Below are 20384 nucleotides of genomic sequence, written 5' to 3' on the forward strand. Positions count from 1 at the left end.
CGGAGTGCACAGCGCGAGGGGGGGAAAGGACGGCAGGGGGCGTGTTTGGGCACGGGGAGGGGGAGCACGGTCCCTCCCTCCCCGTTGCCTTGGAAACTTGATGTCACGGTGACATCAGAGAGCATTAAAAGCTTTTAACCGGTTTCCTCCAGCCCTAGGCCCCATTTTGAGTCCTCTTTCAGCGAGGCTAGGGGGTGGGGGCACGGCGAGCTTGCAGGGCTATGCGTATAAGGCTTTTATGGCACAGAATCTGACTGCAGACAGCAAGGCAGCTCTCAATGCAGTAAAAGGCTTTCAAATCCAGCCGGTTAAGATTGAAGGCATGCAAGCAGCACAGCCTGTACAGCAGCCAAAGATAAGCCTCGCAAACATGGCTGCAGCAGAGGACAGCTTCAGCTACTTAATGCCAGGAAGCAGTGAGAAGCACAGGAGGGCCCCCAACTGGACTGATGGAGAAATGAAGGCACTCCTGTTCGTGTGGGAGGAATTCCACCATGAACTCAAGAGCAGCAAGAGAAACGCCAAGGTCTACGAGAAGATGTCTCAGAGGTTCTTCCAGCTGACAGGAGAGCAGCGCTTCAAAGAGGAGATCAAGATGAAAATCACTAATATGTCTTTCCAATACAGGTGAGAGTGTCCAGGTAGGCACAGAGCTACAGGTAATGTTTTTCTGTGCATTATATCTTATCTAAATGTGTTCTCTTTTTCCTTAGGAGGCTAAAAGCAACACAAGCTGACAACGGAGAGGTACCAGACTGGCCCTACTACAAGACCATAGAGAAGATTCTTAATAAACCAGTAGAAAATGGCAGAATAAACAATATGGATTTCAGCGCAGCTATGGCAGGGCCCTCCACGTCTTCCCCCAGCGACCCACAGGTGCTCCACACAGAGGACGGCATTGTGGAGTTTCTGCCCGAATACACTGGCTCCTCAGACGAGATGGAGATCAAACAAGAGCTGGACTCTCTCAGCTCAGACAGCGAGCTCATACAAGCTTCCAGGTAACAGCAAAGTCTGGTTTCAGATGAAGGGAGTTTTTTTTTTTTTAAATTGGTTACACAAAAGATCTTCCAATTAAAGGTGCATTGTGTAACTATTCTGGTGGAGCATCCGACAAATGCTTTGTTATTGCTTTGTCTGGAATGTTTCACAGTGTGGCATTAAACGTTTCTATCTTCATGGAAATCCGACCAACGAAGTTATAGGTCAGGTCCGTGGAGAGGCAACCCTACTCAGAGTCAGAGCGCCTCTTTTTCCAGTTATTTTTGAGCAGTATAAAGCCTGTAATTGAAAAAATGTAAGGTAGAGCCGTTTAATGCCATACTGTGGAACATTCCAGACAAAGCAATAACATCTCCATGAGGCAGAAGTGACATATCCATAGAAACAAGCAGGTGACAGACCCCCAACCAAAACATTATTTAGTGCACCTTTAAAGATGCATTACGTAACTTTTTGGTTGGCGTTTGTCATTATCCCAAATATGACATAAAAAAGCTCTACCTTATCTTTGTTCAATTACAGGTGGCTTTATTGCAAAAAAATAAAAACCTGGAAAAACGGGCATTCTGACTGTAAGCGGGGTCACCTCTCCATAGATCTGACTAGTAACTTGGCCTGGTTTGGTCTCTGGGATGATAGAAAGGTTAAAAGCCATACTGTGAAACATTTCTGACAAAGCAATAACACCTCCATGGAGAAAAGCATTTGACAGACTGGGTAAAACCTTTCTTACTTCATACCTACTTAACAAACTTACTAGATTGCTTTTTTGATTGTGATGCTTCTTAAAGGCGCATTGCCCAACTTTTCAGGTGGAGGGTCTGTCACCTGCTTGTCTCCATGGAGATGTTATTGCTTTGCCTGTGATGTTCCATGGTATGACAATAAACACATCTATCTAGCATTTATTCATTATGGTGCTTCTATTGCTCAAAAATACAATAATTGTCACTGTGAACAGCGCCGCCTCTCCACAGATCTGACCTGTAATGTAGCCTATAGTTGTCTCCCTTGAGATAGATTAAGTAATTTTGGTTTAATCTTTGGTTTAAAAACAGACAAAGCAATAACATGTTCATGAAGACGAGCAAGTGATGTACCCTCCACCAGAAAAGTTGTGCAATGCTTCTTTAAAAAGAGTTTAGTTATTAAGTTGAGTTTTTATTCTCTCTTCTGCAGCTTACAATCTTCGGGTAAAAAACGCCTGACAGACAAAAAGCAGCTCCAGTTGAAGAGGAAGAAAGTGCGGCTGATGCAGTGCATGCTTCAGGAACAGAGGAGGTCCAGCCGTGCTCTGGAGGAGATGTGCAGAGAGGTGCGGAGAGCTCTGCACCAACAGAACCTGGTCCAAGTACAGTGTCTCCAGATGCAAGAACGTATGATGAACCTCATGGAGAGATTGATCCAGCTCCCGTCTGTCCCGTCACAACCCAGGCACCACGATCCTGCAAACCACTGAAGTGTTAAAGTGAACTCTATAGTATTTTTATTATTTTTTTAATCTTTATAGTTTATCCGTGTATTATATGAATAGCATGTTGTAACAGATGTAGACTATTCAATACACAAATTACTTTTTATCAACTGAGGGCATTTTGTGTAAATTAAAAAAATCACTGTGACCAAAGAATCCTGTTTTTAATTTTTAAGGTGCTCTGTGTCTGCCAAGTGCATGTCTCTGTGGATATGTTACTGTTTTGTCTTACCATCTGCATGGACACAACACCAGGTCAAGTTGCAGGTCAGATCAACGGAGCGGAAAGATATTTTATTTCCAATAAAATGCAAGATAGGGAAGTTTAATATTATGTTGTGGAACATTATGGGCAAAGCAGAAACATCTCCATGGAGACAAACAGGGGACCTTCTATTTGACTTACATAAGACAGCTTTAAAGGGCCCATACTACACTATTTTCTGATCTGTTATAATATGATATCCTCATCAGAACCATACTTGGGGTTGTGTTTTGTTTCATTTACACATATTCAACACACAAATCCTGCATATTTAGGCTGAGTTCTTCTCTCAAATGGAAAACACTTCCACCTTGTGATGTCATGTGGTAATACAGGAAGTGTTTTCAAACTATGCACCTTTACTAGAATCATTTGGATAAAGTCAGATTTTGGAATTGCCAATGTCTACTGAACTAAAGGTAAAAGGTAGCTGTTAAATTGGCATCATAAGGTGGAACAGAGCATTTTTTATTTCTTTTTTCGCTTTGGAGATGTAGACGTCTAATAATAAAATTACTCAAATGTGTAAAAATGAAACAAAACACAAGTCAGTATGTTTCTGAGTAATTATCAGCATTATAACATGGCTTATAGCACACAAGAGTTCATTTTGTTTAATATAGGAACATTAATATCAAATATGCCTTTTTTATTTGATTGTTATTATTTCTTTTTTTGCTGTATGCCGTTATTGTTTACAGTGTTTAGCTACATGATTTCTATACTACGTTTGCCATAGTCTTTTTTCACAAAGCTTGCAGATGCATACCGGGAGGCTTATGAGCTTAAGGTTAAACTGAGCATCTTTTGAACATTTATTAATGCAAAATCACTGCTTAATACACAAGCACGTCAACAAGCATGCACCACCTCACTTTAAATAAGACAGAAGATATTCACTTTTCCATTCATTATCTATTTGTAAACATACAGGTCTGTAGCCTACTAAAAGAACATGCTTTTGAGCCCATTTTAAGAGGATTTGGAGAAAATAAGGATTAGTTCCGTTCACATGTTAGGTCAGTTGTAATGTAACTTGTAGCCTTCTACAGACAAACATTGACGCATATAGGCTGAATTTCTCATTTATTACTATAAAAAATCAGCTAGTTGTGAATTTGTGGGTGGTTTGAGAGACCCATTTGCGGCTCACTTAGCTGAAGACAACCACCACTAGTGCATCTCTGCATCTGACCCATGTGACTCTCCAAGCAGCCGTTGCAGCCCTTTGACCAGAGAGCTATTATGTACACACAGCAACACCAGGAAGTTTTGTATCAGTGCAGCAGACAGAGGAAGGAGCATGGAATTTTATGGAAAGACATTTTAAACACTAAACGGTAAGACATTTTCTTTTATAATGTTAATTAGGAGAATAGATATAGGCTATAACCATATGTATACTGTGTATGCTTATAACCTGTGGCACAACGTATGTTTGTTTCTTCTGCCATAGTTTAATTGATATTATCCAGCTGCACATGGATACGCATGTAAATAATAATTTAAATGCAATACACTCAAATTATTTCATATCTGCAAGTTAAATAATTAAAACATGTATTTAAATATTGTCTACTTTACAACAGCCTTCAGCTTCAGCCAATAGCGTAACTCTGTTTGTTTGAATGGGAAACAAAGAGAGATCGCTAATTGGGCGAGAGCAGATGTCACGTGACGCAGAGACGTTACGCTGTCATGGAGACCGTGAAAGACGCTTTGTTCCTCGTGCGTACAGAGCGTATATATAAACGGAGAGAGGCGGCGCTGCTCGGGCTCCATATGGGACCCTAAATCACGGCCACAAACCGCTCTGTCACTTGTTAAAGACGAGTTACGATGTGAAAATGTAAGCAATGTGGATAATACCGACATGAACGGGATTGTTGTGTTGTTTTGAGGAAGTTTCTCCCGCTGAAAACGGTAATATAGTGTTATTTAGTTTTCTAGTTAACATTAAATTTGGTCCGCTCTTGTAACTTAGCGTTAGTTACTTTGTTTAAGATGTTCGTAAACTATGCGTTTTTATAACCTATTTAGGCCGAATATACGGCAAATGCCTTTAAAATCAGTGATTCGACAAGAAAAGTGCTTTTAAAGTAGAGATTTTGGATTTTAAATAAGTTTAACATGCGTGACGGGGCAGCTGGCACTCTGGGTGGAGGGGTGGATTTTATTAGGTGAGTTAGGACAAAAAGCACTTTGTCTTTTTGACAGATAATTGACAAATGTAGTTATTTTCATTTTATTTAGCATGCAACACAAAATCTAAATATCCTAAAAAGCTAAACCTTAAACCTACTTTTATGACATTTCAATCACGAATAAAGACTTACATTTCTAACACAAATAACATGGCATGTGACACACAAAAAGCTTCATTGTGTGTGTGTCTTTGTTATACTTTTTTGTAATTCTCGCTTTCTGTGTTTCAGAATGACAACAACACACACAAGTGTTGGCAGCTTACATTAACTGACATACAGTGGTGGCATCCACAAAGATGAGGATCCAAGGGCAGCCTGAAGGCGCTAGAAGGCGTCTGGATTTAAGTTTAGTTGGTGAACTGAGGGGTGTGGAAGTCAGCCGCGGTCGAGCTGGATATGGATTTACTATAGCAGGACAGCGCCCATGTGTTATGAGTGGGATTTTAAAGGGAAGCCCTGCTGACCTGGTGGGACTTAAACAAGGGGATCGCATAATGGCTATCGATGGGACAGATGTTTCAGCTGCCTCTCATGAGACTGTGGTACAGCTCATTGGAAGCTCCAGGGGCCCTCTGAGACTGGTGGTTCACACTGAAGGTCGCATAATTGAAAATCCTATTCTAGCTGATGAAAAGTTTGGCCAGAAAGGGAGGGGTTTCCAAAGAGCAGGTGTTCTCCGTACCATCTCAGACGATTCTAATAACTCCTCTTTTAACCAAGTAACCACTTTTAGACAAAGGCCTGTGTCAGAGCCGGACATGTCACAGTGGTCACAACAATGGAGTGCTTTAACTCAGCAGGACAAGGAAGAGCTCTCCAGGTCAAGGGACACAGACTCTGTTTTCACTGACACAGAGGAAGTGAGTCCAGAGTGGAGTGTGTTGAACATGACTTTGGTGGTGGGCTACCTGAGCTCCACTGAGCTCATCCTCAACACTTCAGACTCTGATGACTGTTTAAAAGCTATTCTGGAGCGAATCCGACAGTTGGGAACAGAGCAGGACACGCACACTTTGGTCATGATGAAGATCATGTTTGACTGTATTCGACTGTGTGACGATGCAGGTGCTGTACTGGCAGCTTTTCCAGCTGAGAACCTGGTTTTAGGAGCAGTGTGTGCAGAAGATTCCCGTTTCTTTTGCTTGGTGACCACAGCACACATCATCAATGGCCAGGTACCAGAGGACAGCCCCTTAAGGGCCTCCTGCCATGTTTTCTTCATTGACCCAGAGCTGAGCAGACATCAGGACCACATCGGCATCGCTGGACGTTTTAGCTTGAGCTGCACTGCAGACCCGGACACGTCTGGCTGCCTGGAGTTCCCCCAAACACCGTCAGACGTGCTGCACTTCGTCACAGTGTTGTACAGTGATATGGGAGAGGCGGTGGAGAGGCTCAGGACCAAGCTGGACTCTGAGGCCCAGCAGCAGGCTTATGCCAATGGTACCAGTGATAACCACGGCAGCGCTAGCAGCAATGGGGACAGCGGAATAGGGAATAGTTCACCTCCTGAACAGAGAACAGATCGGGATTTCCCATCCATGGTGAAAACCCCCCCTGGATCCCACCTTCCCAGCTGTCCCTGGGATTATCCTGCGTCTGAAGACCTCACCCCAATAAACCTTTCTAAGAACCAGCCCAAACCTAATCTTGAGAACAGTACAGGCACGCATTCCCTTTCCGAGTCTCTTCCTGGCCCCGATGGTCTTACCAGCTTCTATGGGGGACCCCCACCCAGGCTGGAGTTCCAGTTCAAGCCACCACCTCCACCACTGCCGCTCACTAAAAAAACAAACTTCTTGGCAGACCCTCTTCGGAGGAGCCAGAGGTGGTTTTCAAAGCCCAAGTGGTCCAGGACAGTGAATGATGAGAATGAGCCTCAGGAGGTCCCCAGCTGGTCTAGTGCGGGCCTAGGGTCCGGCCCCTCCAACATGCCGCCGCCTATGAGCCAAATCCCCTCAGACAGGTACCAGGCAGCGGACGCCATGATGCTCCCACCACAAGAGGAGTGGACCAAGCGCTTTATTGAGCAAAGAGACAAACAACACAAGTGCGCTCACAAAAATGTAAGACTAACGTTTTATTTACATTATGATGTACATCATGTCCAACCACATTAATTGTTAAATCTTGATTTAATTGGCTATAATAACCTTAATTAATTGATTATTTTGATTAATTGCACAGCCCTGATTCTGTTCTACTATTGCACATTTGAAGGACACTATTTCACACTGTGTTTGCCGCTCACACTCATACAAACATCTGTGTTTCTACTTGTTCAACACAGGAAGTATTAAATTGGTCACCACAAGTTGTCCAGACACTATGGGTGTATTTGTAAAGCTTTTCAATGGCACTTAAAATGTCCCACAAAGAGCTCTGCTTTTTAAATTGGTGGTGAGTGTGAATGAAACTGAAATAACACCTGTTTTTAGTCAATTATGTCATTGTCAATGTTGAATGTTGCTCTCCTGTTTGCCCACAAGATGTCCCTATGTACCCAGAAAGCCCAGAGAAAACCACTTTGATACAGAGCTTATCCAAAATTTTTGAATAGAGTGCAAATGTCTGAGTAAAAAATAAAACTGTTAACAGCAAATTCTACAATGTTCTGCACAATCAGAACTGGCATAACATTTGCTAGACACCCCTTCCAAGTTTGCATTTGATCAGAGGGAGACAGTCTTGCACAGGAAGCCAGACAAATGATAGGGCAGAGCACATGTCACACCAGGATAATTATCTGAGTCAGTGATTCCTAATTTTTTTTATACTTCTTGACTGGCACCAAGCCTCTTCAGAAAACATCGAAATGTTCACCTCATCCATGCCCATATTGTAATTATTTGGATAATATCAGTCCTGGAATTTTCAGTCTCTACTGAACATAAGGTAAAAGGTGCTGTTAACATGAACACTGCCACTACGTGACATCACAAGGTGGAACAGAGCATTTGAACTTTGGGAAGGTAGGTGGACTAATAATAAAAGGTTACTCAAACAAACATCTGTGAATGAAATACAACTTGAGGTATGTTTTTTAGGAGGTAACAACATTCCAACGTGGCATAAAGCTCACAAAAATATTTTTTTGGTAATGTAAAACCTTTAATTAATTTGTGTCAGCCTTTTTACCATTGACACTCAAAATCCACCCAATCACCACCACAAAGACATAAAAGGCCAAATTTATTTAATCAGTTGGTTTTCAATGAATACAGTGCTTTTAATGTGGCTTATTTCAAGGCATTTATAGTGAAATGTTTTAGCGTTATCACATTAGCCAGTTTCCCAGTGTATTCATAAGTTTGAACCTTTTACACGCTTATGACCCCAATTAATTTTCCTCTCATGTTTTCTGGTCTTTCAGGGCTCAAGGTTTTGGGGAAGGGGTGTCGTCCGAGCCTCAAAACGGCGCTCATCAAAACGCCTCAGTCTGGCGAGATCTCTGGACGACCTTGAGGTAATGAGCGACTTTGTTTTTTATCTGGGCCCATACAGAATTTGACCTGATGCAATTATAACTCACCTGCTTTTGCTTTGTGTAATGTTGCCAGCTGTTTGTAGTTGTTTCTAAAGAAAATGCTTGGATCTTGGTTGGTAATTTAGAACAAATAACTGTAAATCTGCAGAAAGAAGACAATACAAAGCTGGGCAATAGTCATTTGTTTTGGCTCATTCCAAATGGTGTGTTTGCAGTTAAAAGAGATGCTTAATATTATTTGTTATGTAATTTGGATGGATAAAGAAGTTCTTATTGTCACTGTTAGGTAATCACTGGTATAAGGCCCTTATTCATACAACAATAACTTTGAAATACAAGCAATTAGAACATACTGTATCTCTTATTTGTGTTTAGTCGATTTCAAACATGATTTCTATACTAAGGAATAAACTTGATACTGAATACAGATTCCGATACCACAATGATTTAAAAAAAACACTTCAGCTTCATTTAGATAATACTATGTGATTTTCAACATAAAATTATAACAATAAACATTTGTAACTTTGCAATCCCTCCATAGAGGTCCATGGGCGTATGCTAATCTTTGATTTATGTGATCATTCTAAAGCGATTGAGAAAAGGTTAATTTCTGTCATGTGAATGTGACTTTTATTATCAATATCTTCTCAAATGAGTGTCTAGTTTTGATTACTAGTTTTAGCATTGATTAGTATCTCATTTTCAATACTCTGACAACCCTATGTCTTACTGATTCCCAAAATGTCACATTTTTTAAACCGCTAAAGTTTTCCAGTCTAAAAGTATCCTTTTGCCTGGACCACATCTCTTTTTAACCCCTCATTTCCGTTACCTTGAACTGTGAGTTTGCTATTACACTTGTAGTAAGGGGTCCCAACAAAGTGCTCTTTGTGCCGAGGTTTGCCTGTCCCCCTGTTTGTTTGCCCGCACTAATGAGTTAGGCCTCACAACTCCTCAAACTCTATTAATGTGCCCTTTCTTCTACTGTACTACAACCACACTCTCACAAAAGCACACTTCTCTCTATTCAGACATGCCATAATTGCTATGAATGCGCATTTAAACATTTGGACAATGCAAACCGAAATAGGCTGTACTGTATTGTGTATCCGTGAATTAGTCAGAGCTGCACCAGGACACGCCCCAGACCTCACATTGTAAATCAAACAAATGAGTTCCTTAGACTTGTGGAAAAGGGGCTAATTTGGAGCCTAGGCGCAGTGGAGTTAAATGGTTCTATTAATGATGAGAGATTCTTTTATTGTCGCTTCCTGTCATAACAAATCCAGTGTCATGCACAGAGCTGTCAGATGATTGGTGGTGGATGTTTGGAAGAATTTTGGCTTCCTCGCGCTGGTAATAATTTTCTATCTGCTGTGGAATAAATGATTGCTCCTGCGTCGTCACTATTAAAAACAAGACAGCTGTTTAAAAAGTGTCATGCTGAGACACCACTCAATGGGAGAGACTGAGACTGTCGGCTTGCAAATTGTGCTCTGATAAAAAACATCACGTCTTCTCTTAAGATTCAGTCTACAAGTGATATTTCTTTCTCATTTTTTTGGCATAGTTTTATTTTTTGTTTCTGCAGAAGCTATTTTATTTCTATAGATGATGTGACTTGTGGGTACTGCTGTTATACAGGGCTGTAAGATATGACAATGAAAGAGCATATTCCCTTTACCTAATCAATAGTTATTGTTATCTTGCCTCCAGTCTAGAAAGTGTTGATTTGCATTGTTTTTCGTCCACCCATAGTGCCAACGCGTTGCTTCATAGTGTAATTCCTTGCTGATGTCTTAAATCAGGCCATTTATTATAACTAAAGCAGTCTATAAATAATTGGTTTATGTGTTAACACTAGAGCTGCACAACTGAATTGAAATCTTAATTATCAGAATGGTAAAGACTAGAGGTGTAACGATATTCATATATTCAATCACGGTATGAATCCCACAGTACGATATTTATTGTGATATCCTGGGAAAGCTCACGATATAGTGGGGAGGCTCACGATTAGGGATGTAACAATATCCAAATCTCTAAGTGCGATATACATCTCACGGTATGAAATTTATTGACATATTTTGTGGAGGCTAAACAGCTAAAACTGTTAATCTGTTACTTTTTCCTCTTAAAACGATTTGACAAGACTTAATCCAAAGAACTAAGACTTGAAAGTGCTTAGAACTGTTATTTCTTCTTGTAGTCTACACTGAAATGGTGCAAAAGATCATGGTCTATGTAGTTCCCTCTGTTTTTAAGCTATTTCTGCACCATAACTTTTAATTTAAGCAAAGAGACTTGTAATTCGATACATTGTGATGGTCCACGATATTATTATTATTGTTACATCCCTAGTAAAGACTGCAATTAGTTTAATAAAAGAAAATCCTCTGCAAAGAACAGAACTTGCTCATTATAAAAAACATCTTGTCTTTATTTTTTTTAAAAAGTCTATGTTCTCAAATTCATGTAATTCTTGCACTAGTTTCTGTTCATATTTCAGTTTTCTCTCAAATCTTAATGCTGCTGGAGGGTTTACAATGCACACTCTGATTAAATGTTTATCAATTAGAGTTATTCCTATCCCTATAGACTAGCTTTACAAATACAAGTTTTTTTTTGAAGCATACAGAACAGTCTATATCTTTTCCTACCCCCATACGAATGTAGTAGTACCTCTTACATTCATAACAATAATACGATCCTCGGAGCTTTAAGCCGGGGCAAGTCTTTTTGCCTGAGCATGTATGAAATGTTACAGTTGTCAGCGGTAATAAAGCATCAGGGTTCTATTTCAAGGCCGAACATTAGTCTGGCTTTGTGGATAGAGATCACAGTGTTGACTTCTCTGCTATTATAGACCCAAGCCCATCCAATGACATTAGCAATTATGTCCATATAAAGAGTTTCACAAGGGGGAAGGCTGGTGGTTTACTTTAGCAACTCTTTATTTAAGCCACCACCGAGCTATAATGTGTTAAAAAAAAAAAGAAGTGGTACTGGTATTGACACGCTCCCGATGGTTTCAAATTACATTGGGCAATCCATCAAAAATTTGCTGTCGACACTTTGCAGCTGATGTCATTAACATTCCCTCTGGGTGTGATGCTAACTGTGGCACTGCTCCGTCTGAAGCTCTGTTAATCATATTATAGACTTTAATCTGAGTTTTTTTTTATGCTATCTGACCAGAAAGAACTGACAGGTGAGCTGATTGTGCTGTGACAAACAAATCCCTCACGAATAATATTACAGTCAAAAGACAGAAAGCATTAGCCAACATTTTTTTCAGTTATTCACGCTCACCTTTTTGTTGAAAATCAAACGCCTATGCAGGACCATGAAGACTCACATCGATCACAGGCTCCTGAAAATGTCTTGTTTAAATCCATTTTGCATTTTTTTTCTCTTGACTTTCAGATTATTGTAAAACTTTTTGGGTAGTGTTTGGTAATGTGTGCAACTTCTCAACATTCTGCCGTATACTTACATGTAAGACCCCCCAGTGTGATTTCACTGCAAAGTATCAATAATATGCCTGAGGTTCAAGTTCTGCACCGATGTGAAAAGATAGAAAAATAAATCATAATAGTCCACATATTTCAGCACTTACTTTTGTTTGGAAGCTTCTAAACACTGTGAGTTTATCAGCTTTTTGTAGTGTTTGACACGTTTCCTTTTGATAGAGGATCTAATTTTGCGTGACTTCACCCTATCTGAGATATTTTGTTATCGTGTTGCCTAGTGCACCTACCTCTTGTGCTTGCCCTTTTTTCATGTTGTCATTATAAAACACTGTTAATTTGTGTCTATAGTGTTAATCTAAACATCTGGTGCTGTAGAACTGTTTTGGGATTCACCTGTTGGCACCTCCGGTTATGTGTAAATCTAGGACAATTTGAAACCTTCCTTCCAAAGACTGTTGCTGTGTGACAGATGAGCTAATGCTAGACTGAGCTTGTTATTTTTTACCTAGGTTTCTCTACCCACGCAGCAAGACGAACCACATGTAGCTTTTGTGTCTTTCTAGTTGAGCGGAGATGCAAATTGGGCAAATTCATTTACTGGGAGCGATCTTGTGAAGTGTATTGATCTTTCTGAGGGCTTTGTTGTTACCCCCCACTACCCCCTATTATTTTTGTTGACAAATTAGTTTTCCCTCTTTATCTTGTTGCCAACGCTTGTCAAGCCAATGTGTAAAACCCCCACATCCCACTGCTACAAGTCTATTTCTGTTTCATCCACATGAGGCAACTGCATTTTTGTTTTCAAACCCATGCAGGCAGATGACTGAGCTCAGTTTCAGAGGGATGACACTATTAACAGGCCACCGAGCTACTGTTCGCACGGATATATTTATGTAAACTAAGGCAGCATAGCATAATGTAAATAGCTTGTTATATCAACACACGCATATAGCAATAAGATGTGGATACCAAAAAGACCTGGTGCAATTTCTTAATGTAATTTTTTTTTCTATTTATGATTTGATGTGAATTTAGATAGGAGTTATATTAAAAGTACGCATCGCCTGTGTGTCTCACGAAAATATTGTTGTTTGTCCTGGAATGTTCCACAGTATGATATAAACTTCTTATCTTTTATTTATATTATAATCTATTGCCACTAATACTTGGTTTTGTTTTATCTACTTATATTATATTACATAAATTTGATTCTTGTGAGCTTTTTACTATTTTAGAATGTTGCTACCTCCTCAAAAACGTACCTAGATTTTGTGTTTTTTAAGTAACATGTTTGACTGACCCTTTATTATTAGTCTGTCTACATCTCCAAAGCTCAGAATGCTCCACCTTGTGATGTCGTGAAGTGGTAGTTTTGAAGTTAACAGCTGTCATTTTACCTTTTGTTCAGTATTTAATTTAGAATTTATTGTCATGTCCATTGAACTGACCAGAGCATAAAGTTCTGTACTGGCTGAGCTTCTCTCCAGTGTTAAATTGAATTATAGTGTTAACAGATCGAATATCAAATTTCGCTGGTCACTCTAAAAATCCAACATTTGTCTTCATATTGTAACTTGCAACTTTTACCTAATGGCAAACATCCCAATCACTCAGTTCAGGTTTCTGTTTTTGAATAGTGACTTTTCTGCCCCATGAATACACAGCAACTCCAGCAGCAGATCTGTCCTGTGGGCTGTTAACATGCAGCGGTAGAAGGCATGAATCTGTAGAGACAAGGGGAGAGGAGGAGGGAGGAATTTCCAGCTTGGAGAGAGAGAGAAAGAGAGAGAAAAAGAGAGAGAGAGGGAGAGAGGGACCAGAGCGCTAGTGAGAGAGGGAGGAGGGAGAGCTACCGGCAACAGCTCCGCACAGAGAGGCAGCGTTTGAACTCCCTGTAGCTGTCAGGATTTTGGGCTCCCCCTTTGGCACGCTCGCCTCTTCCTCCTCTCCTCCTCCTCCTCCTCCCCCCACAGCAGAGTCGTGTGCGTCTCCTCTCCACTGCAAACAGACAGAGGCACTGCACGCGGACCTTGCGAATGGACCCTTTTACTCTCCTCTCCAGGCTCTGAGGACCAGCCAAAACCAACAGCAGCTCTTGCCATACATGGAGCAAACTTTAACGCTCAATACTGTAAGTCATGGATTGGATGATGCTGTCTTCTTTGCTGTCCTGTTACTTTTTCTCCTTCTCCAGGCTGCTCGCAGATCCAGTGAAAGCCTTTAGAGAAACATACAGAGGTTTGCTTGTGTGGTCTATTAGAGGAATGTTTTGACCTGTGCCAGCTGAAAATTCGCGGATGGCATACTCTGCACACACTTTAAATTCACTTTACGGATTTATACCTATAACATTTCACAACAAAGTAATATGTGCTTTTGTATCTAGCACATTGAATGATTTTTAAGCTTCAGAATTTGACATTGAAGTAAAGTGAGCCAAAGGGAAATCTGATAAGCGCACTGTAAATGTAAAGTAGAGTTGTGTTTTCCAGAAGCGCCCTTTTAGCCACAGTTAAGTTTGAACTTGAAATGACTGCCTGTGGTTTTGCCTCGCCTCTGTGAGGTTTGTAGAGACATGTTCCTGCAAAGACTCATCAGAAGACCATTCGTGCTCATAGTCAAAATAGCCCATTTCATGCTTGACTACTGCACTCTGCACTATGTTCGCTGCGTCACTCAATAGACACACTGTGATTTAAAATGAGAATAATGCACTCGTGTAAATCCTTGTGTCTTCTTGGAGTTTGGTGTAAGATGAACCAGAATGCCGTGTTCCTGGGGATTAGCTGGAGAGCTGAGAATACACGACACACTTTTATCTGGATGACATCACATGGCCAGCGCTGGAGTGTGGGTGGACAGTTGCACTCACGAAATGTGTCCTCAGGCTAGCATTATAAAGATACAACAACGCAAGCAGCCTGACATTTTCCAAATGTCTCTGCCATGATTCCCTGACTTCTGTCTTGGGATGTCTGAGATGAGAGCTGCAGCACTTCAGACTCGCACAACTGTTTAAGGGGGAGTTTTGAACTTCCTTTGAACTTTTGTGATGATATTAACATATTGAATTTACATGAGTTATAACCCATTTCCAGTGCTGTGTTTGGAGCAGTACAGCTACCTATTTTGGTGTTTGCTTTTATTGTATCTTTATATTCTTGGTGTGCAGAGATTTGCATACACACCAGATTTTTCTCCATGTATCCAGCTTGAGAACAGCCACAAAAAGTATGCTATAGTTAAAGATGAACTGTGTAACTTTTTGGTTGGGGGGTCTGTCACCTGCTTGTTTGTTGCTCTCTCTAAAATTTTACACAGCATGAAATTAAACTACTTTACCCTAAATATATTACATTACAGGTTGCTTTATTGCTCAAAAATACCTAAAAAAACAACAAGCATTCTGACTGAGCGGGGTCACCTCTCCACAGATCTGACCTGTAACTTGGTCTGATTTGGTCTCCATGAAGATAGAAAGGTTTAATGCCATACTGTGAAACATTCCAGACAAAGCCATAACATGGAGATCCATGGAGAAAAGCGTTTGAAGGACCCTCCACCTGAAAAGTTACACAGTGCACCTTTAAAGGAAATGTTAAATGATCCTCTCTGGCTAGTTGTATATTAATCTCTCGACAGTGATAATCTCGAATCTAACAATTACAAATACACAAACAGAATAGGCTCTGTGAGGAGTTATGAGTCGGGGGTTCTCTCTCTAATTGTTTACATACTTGTAAATGTGAAGTCACTCTCAGATGGGAGACAGAAGCGAGATTTTTTGTTTTGTTTTGATTTGTTGATGAGAGGGACAATGTTTGTGAACACAGAGAGGGAGAGAGAGGTCAGAGGTACAGTAGATGGTTTGAATTTATGCAGAGGAAGAATCTTAAGTCGATTGGAAAAAGCTTGGTATCGCCTTTCATGATGAATACCAAATTTATGGATGCAGTGAAAGAGGACATTGAGGAAAGAGAATGTGAAGAAAGAAGAAGATGGAGGCAGATTCACTGTAGCGAGGAAGGAGCAGACTGAAGGAAAAAAAGATGCAATCCAAATCCACAACCTGTAATTTCACCACTCATTTATACTTGAACAAGGTTTATGATCCTACTGTATTTACTCAACCAAAACAAAGAAAATCGTACATTAAGAAATGTCTAGTTGAGCACTCCAGATGTTTGTGGAACCATTTTAAAAATATGATTTTACTTGTAGCCTATTTCCTTCTAACAAATCACCAGATGTGGCTGTGGTTGCTGATGTTGCATGTTGGCCATAACGTAGCCATGGAAAATCCTGCCTTTCTCGATGTTGCACTGAATGACATCATCTATCACCATGTGGGACCACCTAATATATTTTTAATCAGCCTCACAGCCAGTCAAGTGATCCCTGTTGATTGATTGAGTATCGGAAAACTTGGAACCGGAATGTCTATGGATCCAATACCTCAGAAAATGATTCATTCCTCACTTACTGTTTACCTCGCGTCTTGTATTATTAATCACTTCTGCTTAAAGGAAAGTCTATTACCAAGGGTGTGGAGGTTACACAAGAAGGGTTTTTATCACAGAGCTATACAGTCATCATCATGCCTGACATGTTCCCACACTTCTTCACACCTGAGATTGTCTGACTTAATATTTGAGAAAGGAAATGTTACTGTGGTATTGTTATGGCCTTGTGATGTGGCCAAGGACATGGCACTGGAACTTAGAACTTATAAACACTGTTAAGATGCTTAAATGAGAGTCCTTCATGGGAGTCTGGGGGCATGGCTTCTAGTGTTTTTCCCAGTATCTGCTTGAACTGCATTATATTTCCCACAGTAAATGTTGAAAATCAGTCTCTTGCAGATGCTAAACCAGCTCATTCAATAACAATTGCGCCTGTCACCATAACAAATTTGGAAGTGTGATTTATTGCTGAAATAAATGTAGACCATTAACAATGATAATGAAACTAAACCATAAAGCAGAATGATCCTTTTTAGTAGAATTATCCCCCAAAAATGTTCTGAATGTACAATATAGTTAAAAACCATGAGCTTCAGTCGTAGACTATATATGTATATGGACAACACGCTAGCCGCCACATTCCAAGTTCGCATGCGGCTTTTCCGGCTCCTACTGACCCTGGCCCCTTACATTGGAATATTGTGACCCTTCTCTCTCTAACTGCTGCAGTGAGCCTGGTCATTTTGGTCTTAAATGTTCATATTAACCCACTCTACACGATCCGGGTCGTTTTATTTTGCTATTGTGTTTGTCAAAAAAATTCTGTTATTTATATACAGCCTGGCTCCAAATTCACTGTAACGGCTAGCGCCATGAGCTTCATTTGACTAGAGCTGAACACTGTGGGTGACGTCACTCGCTCACTTCTTTATACAGTATATGCTGCCGATAAATAAATGAGACGAACACAAACATAATGACACACTTAAGTAGTGAGTTTGTGTCTGTAATGACGTGAGAGTTCATAATTTAACCTTCTACTGCTCAAGAAATGAAATGTCCCACTAGTTCAAAGAAAATGTACACACAATAAATGCTGACCTCCAAAACTGATCGCTCCTGCTGTAATTTATTGAACGATAAGTCAAATCGTGACCTAATAATAATAATAGTTCTGAAGAAAAAAAATCATCTGGCCTTTCTTGAATATTTTTATATTATTTGTGTTGAAAATGACTTGGTTTGTATAAAATAGTATTGTTTATTTAGTATCAATCTCAGCAAAGGCTGTTCCTTCATACCAAATTCAAACATGATTTTTTAGTCTAGGTGTGTGGTGGTTTTACTAAATGAGCATTGATATCAAATTGCATAGGTTTTGACAAACATCATTCTTGCTGCAATAGTTTTCAAACCCATTTTATTGTGAGCTCCACTCTGAGAAATGATGACGCAAGTTGCTAACATTGTCAACAGCGTCGTGGTCTTTACCATTGTGACATAAGACCAACCCTGAGGCCCTTTCCCACTGCTTATAGTTAGTTACCTGCTTAAGTTACACATCATGGTATTTCACATAGCGTGGTATAAAGGTTAAAATGTATCATATGACTTATATTCATAGTTCGAGTTCACATGATAATACTAATATATTCTCTCCATAGCCTTTGCCATGGACTTTTCACTATTGTCCATTGTAACAAAACCTATGGCTAGAAGGCATGAACTGCAGCCAGTGTGCAGCCCCTTCCCATGTTGTGGACTGGGCTCAGGTTGCCTCATGCATCAGCAAAAGATTTAAATGTGAACAGGAAGTCAACACTTAGCTCTTGGCGGAAAGGTATTCTGTCCAATTGGGTTTTCATGATCACCAAAACTCTTTGTGCGTACTTTCTATGTATTACAGCCACACGGTGGAGAAGATGGAGGAAAAGCCGTCTTCTCTTTTGGGTGTTGGGTTTCAGGTTGGAAAGTCCATTTGTGTCCTTTATGGAGAGGGGGGATCTGCAAAGTGTGGGTGTGGTGGCATCTTGTGCGGTGTAGCTTCCCCGGGCCCGCAGGCTCTTTCTGTGATAATAAATTGGGAGGGAGGAGCTGTGGTCTGGGGCTCTACGTTTGAACTTTGCTTCTATATTCAGGACTTCAGCTGTGATTTGTAAAACTGGTTTATTTTGGGGCTCTTACTTATTGTGGTTTTTCACAGCGATGTTAACAGTTTCATTTGTGAAAGCTGCAGCTGCAAAGTCAGTTACTTTTTATTGTGCTTTTTCTTTTGGGATTGGTGAAGTCATGTCTGTGCCAGTAAGTCCATGCCATGTTGGGTGAGGAGAAAAAAAAGGATAGAAAATGTTGTGACATTTGTATCATACCATTTGTGTTTCTTAAATATTCAGTTGCGGAGAACTTTTATGTCTTATTTCAATGTTTGACTTAAAAAAACTAAACTAAAAACTTCCATGTATATTTTCACAAAAACAAACAGAACAAAAATCTATATTCACAGACATGTGCATACACAAATCGTAATCATGTTGAATGATGGAAAATGCAGGGACTTTCAGACTTCCCTCACCCCAGGCACTTCCTCCAGCTCCTCCAGTGAGGCATTCCCAGGCCAGCCAAGATACATAGTCCTTCCAACTTGTTCTGGGTGGGAATAGCTAACTATTTAGAACAACAAAGTAATAGGGAACATAGGAAATCTAGTGACCATGAGGAAAGACATTTCTCTTCAATGGAATGCATGTACTGTACTCCAGTCAGCACTAACTCATTAGCAACAAGTGTCTACTGAACGCAGCCTGCTCACTACAGTATATTCTAGTAAAACCTCTTTAATCCATGCGGGACAGAGACCCATCTGCTGCTCTAACTATTTGGAGTCGAGGCAGATTAGCGGTGATCTGGGAGATTATCAGATGAAACGCAGTGTGTTAATGGCCACTGTTTGAATGCAAATGACACTGCTCTGTGGGGTCTAATGAGGGCAGCTTTTTGTTATTGGGGGGATTACACTTGTGAACCACTCGGGCACAAGTCTGGACCATTTCCTCAAACTTCATATCATCCTCCACTATAGATTATATTGCTCAGGAACACACAAAGATCGAAAAGTTTCGAGCAGATCACAAAAAATGTATTTGTTTAGGATGTAATGTATTCTAAATATCTGCTGATCCTGAGCTTTAGACCTTACAGACATTTCTCAATGCTTTCAGCTTTGCTTGCAGCTGAATTTTCAGTCCTCTCTTCAACAGAACTTAATCTATACAGGAAGCCGGATCTCTTAGAGATCTTTAAAAAATGTTGCACATACATTTTTCATTTACTGCAAAAGTTGTTCATGGTGTTTTGCTGTTATACAAATTATAATGATGAAATAAGCTAATGCAAACCTTTCAAAATGCAAACAAAACCATTAAGCAATAATATAGAGTTTGGGAGCCACTCTATAGCTCCTCTTTTATTCATTCTGTCTGTGAGCTGTATTTACTCTTTGAATGAGATAAAAACATGTAGCTGTCTGTAGTTGTCTTGTTGCCATCAGTCTTTTGACATCATGGAGATAATGTGACTATAGATTTTATTTGTTTACATCGGTCTTTGTGAAACATATGCTGACCTCATATGATCTGCTCTGATTTGCACACAGACCTTTCAATGCTGTCTGAGCGCTTCTCTACACTTGACAGTGCATAAATGCTCTGACTTTTGTCATTTTCTAAATTATGGCCACACTCTTTGCTTGCCTCGGAAATGCATGTCTTTTCCATCTTATCAGCTGCCGCACCCTTGCCCTCTCCCTCAGAGGAAGTGTCTCCATGCTGGGCTTTCTTCATGTTATTTCCAGGGAATAGTTGTCCTTTGCAGGAGATGAGGCCCTATGATTATTTTCCATCATCACTGAGATTGCCTGGCAGAGGACTTGACATGCAATTAGTTGTCTTGTGACAAGCTCTTCTTATTGATGCTGAAATGCCTGTCAAGAAATGTTACACAAATTGATT

At 40.3% G+C, this 20384-nt stretch overlaps 2 protein-coding genes across 2 annotated transcripts in view; both read left to right on the forward strand.

The window, feature by feature from the left end:
• The first annotated feature begins 249 nt into the window (after positions 1–249).
• On the forward strand, positions 250–2464 carry msantd1 (Myb/SANT-like DNA-binding domain containing 1). The gene is made up of 3 exons (XM_020924024.2): positions 250–627; positions 714–1004; positions 2185–2464. Exons 1-3 carry the CDS (start codon positions 323–325, stop codon positions 2462–2464), a joined length of 876 nt encoding a protein of 291 aa, XP_020779683.2. The 5' UTR covers positions 250–322.
• A 2078-nt stretch (positions 2465–4542) lies between these two features.
• rgs12a (regulator of G protein signaling 12a) overlaps positions 4543–20384 on the forward strand; it is a 41580-nt gene continuing 25738 nt past the window's right edge. Inside the window, exons 1-3 of the mRNA XM_020924023.2 lie at positions 4543–4667; positions 5180–7017; positions 8325–8417. Coding sequence (XP_020779682.2) covers positions 5248–7017; positions 8325–8417 — 1863 coding nt within the window. The 5' untranslated portion in view covers positions 4543–4667; positions 5180–5247. The remainder of the gene's footprint in view (positions 4668–5179; positions 7018–8324; positions 8418–20384) is intronic.

Source organism: Boleophthalmus pectinirostris, unplaced genomic scaffold (assembly GCF_026225935.1).
Source record: "Boleophthalmus pectinirostris isolate CB_2022bp ecotype Guang Dong unplaced genomic scaffold, ASM2622593v1 HiC_scaffold_20, whole genome shotgun sequence".
Classification (NCBI taxonomy): Eukaryota; Metazoa; Chordata; class Actinopteri; order Gobiiformes; family Gobiidae; genus Boleophthalmus; species Boleophthalmus pectinirostris.

Bases quoted from the DNA above. Each gene is read 5' to 3' on its own strand.
- msantd1 (XM_020924024.2), top strand. From the start codon at position 323: ATGCAAGCAGCACAGCCTGTACAGCAGCCAAAGATAAGCCTCGCAAAC. The intron at 628-713 runs GTGAGAGTGTCC...CTTTTTCCTTAG, and splicing joins AATATGTCTTTCCAATACAG to GAGGCTAAAAGCAACACAAG. The intron at 1,005-2,184 runs GTAACAGCAAAG...TCTCTTCTGCAG, and splicing joins GAGCTCATACAAGCTTCCAG to CTTACAATCTTCGGGTAAAA.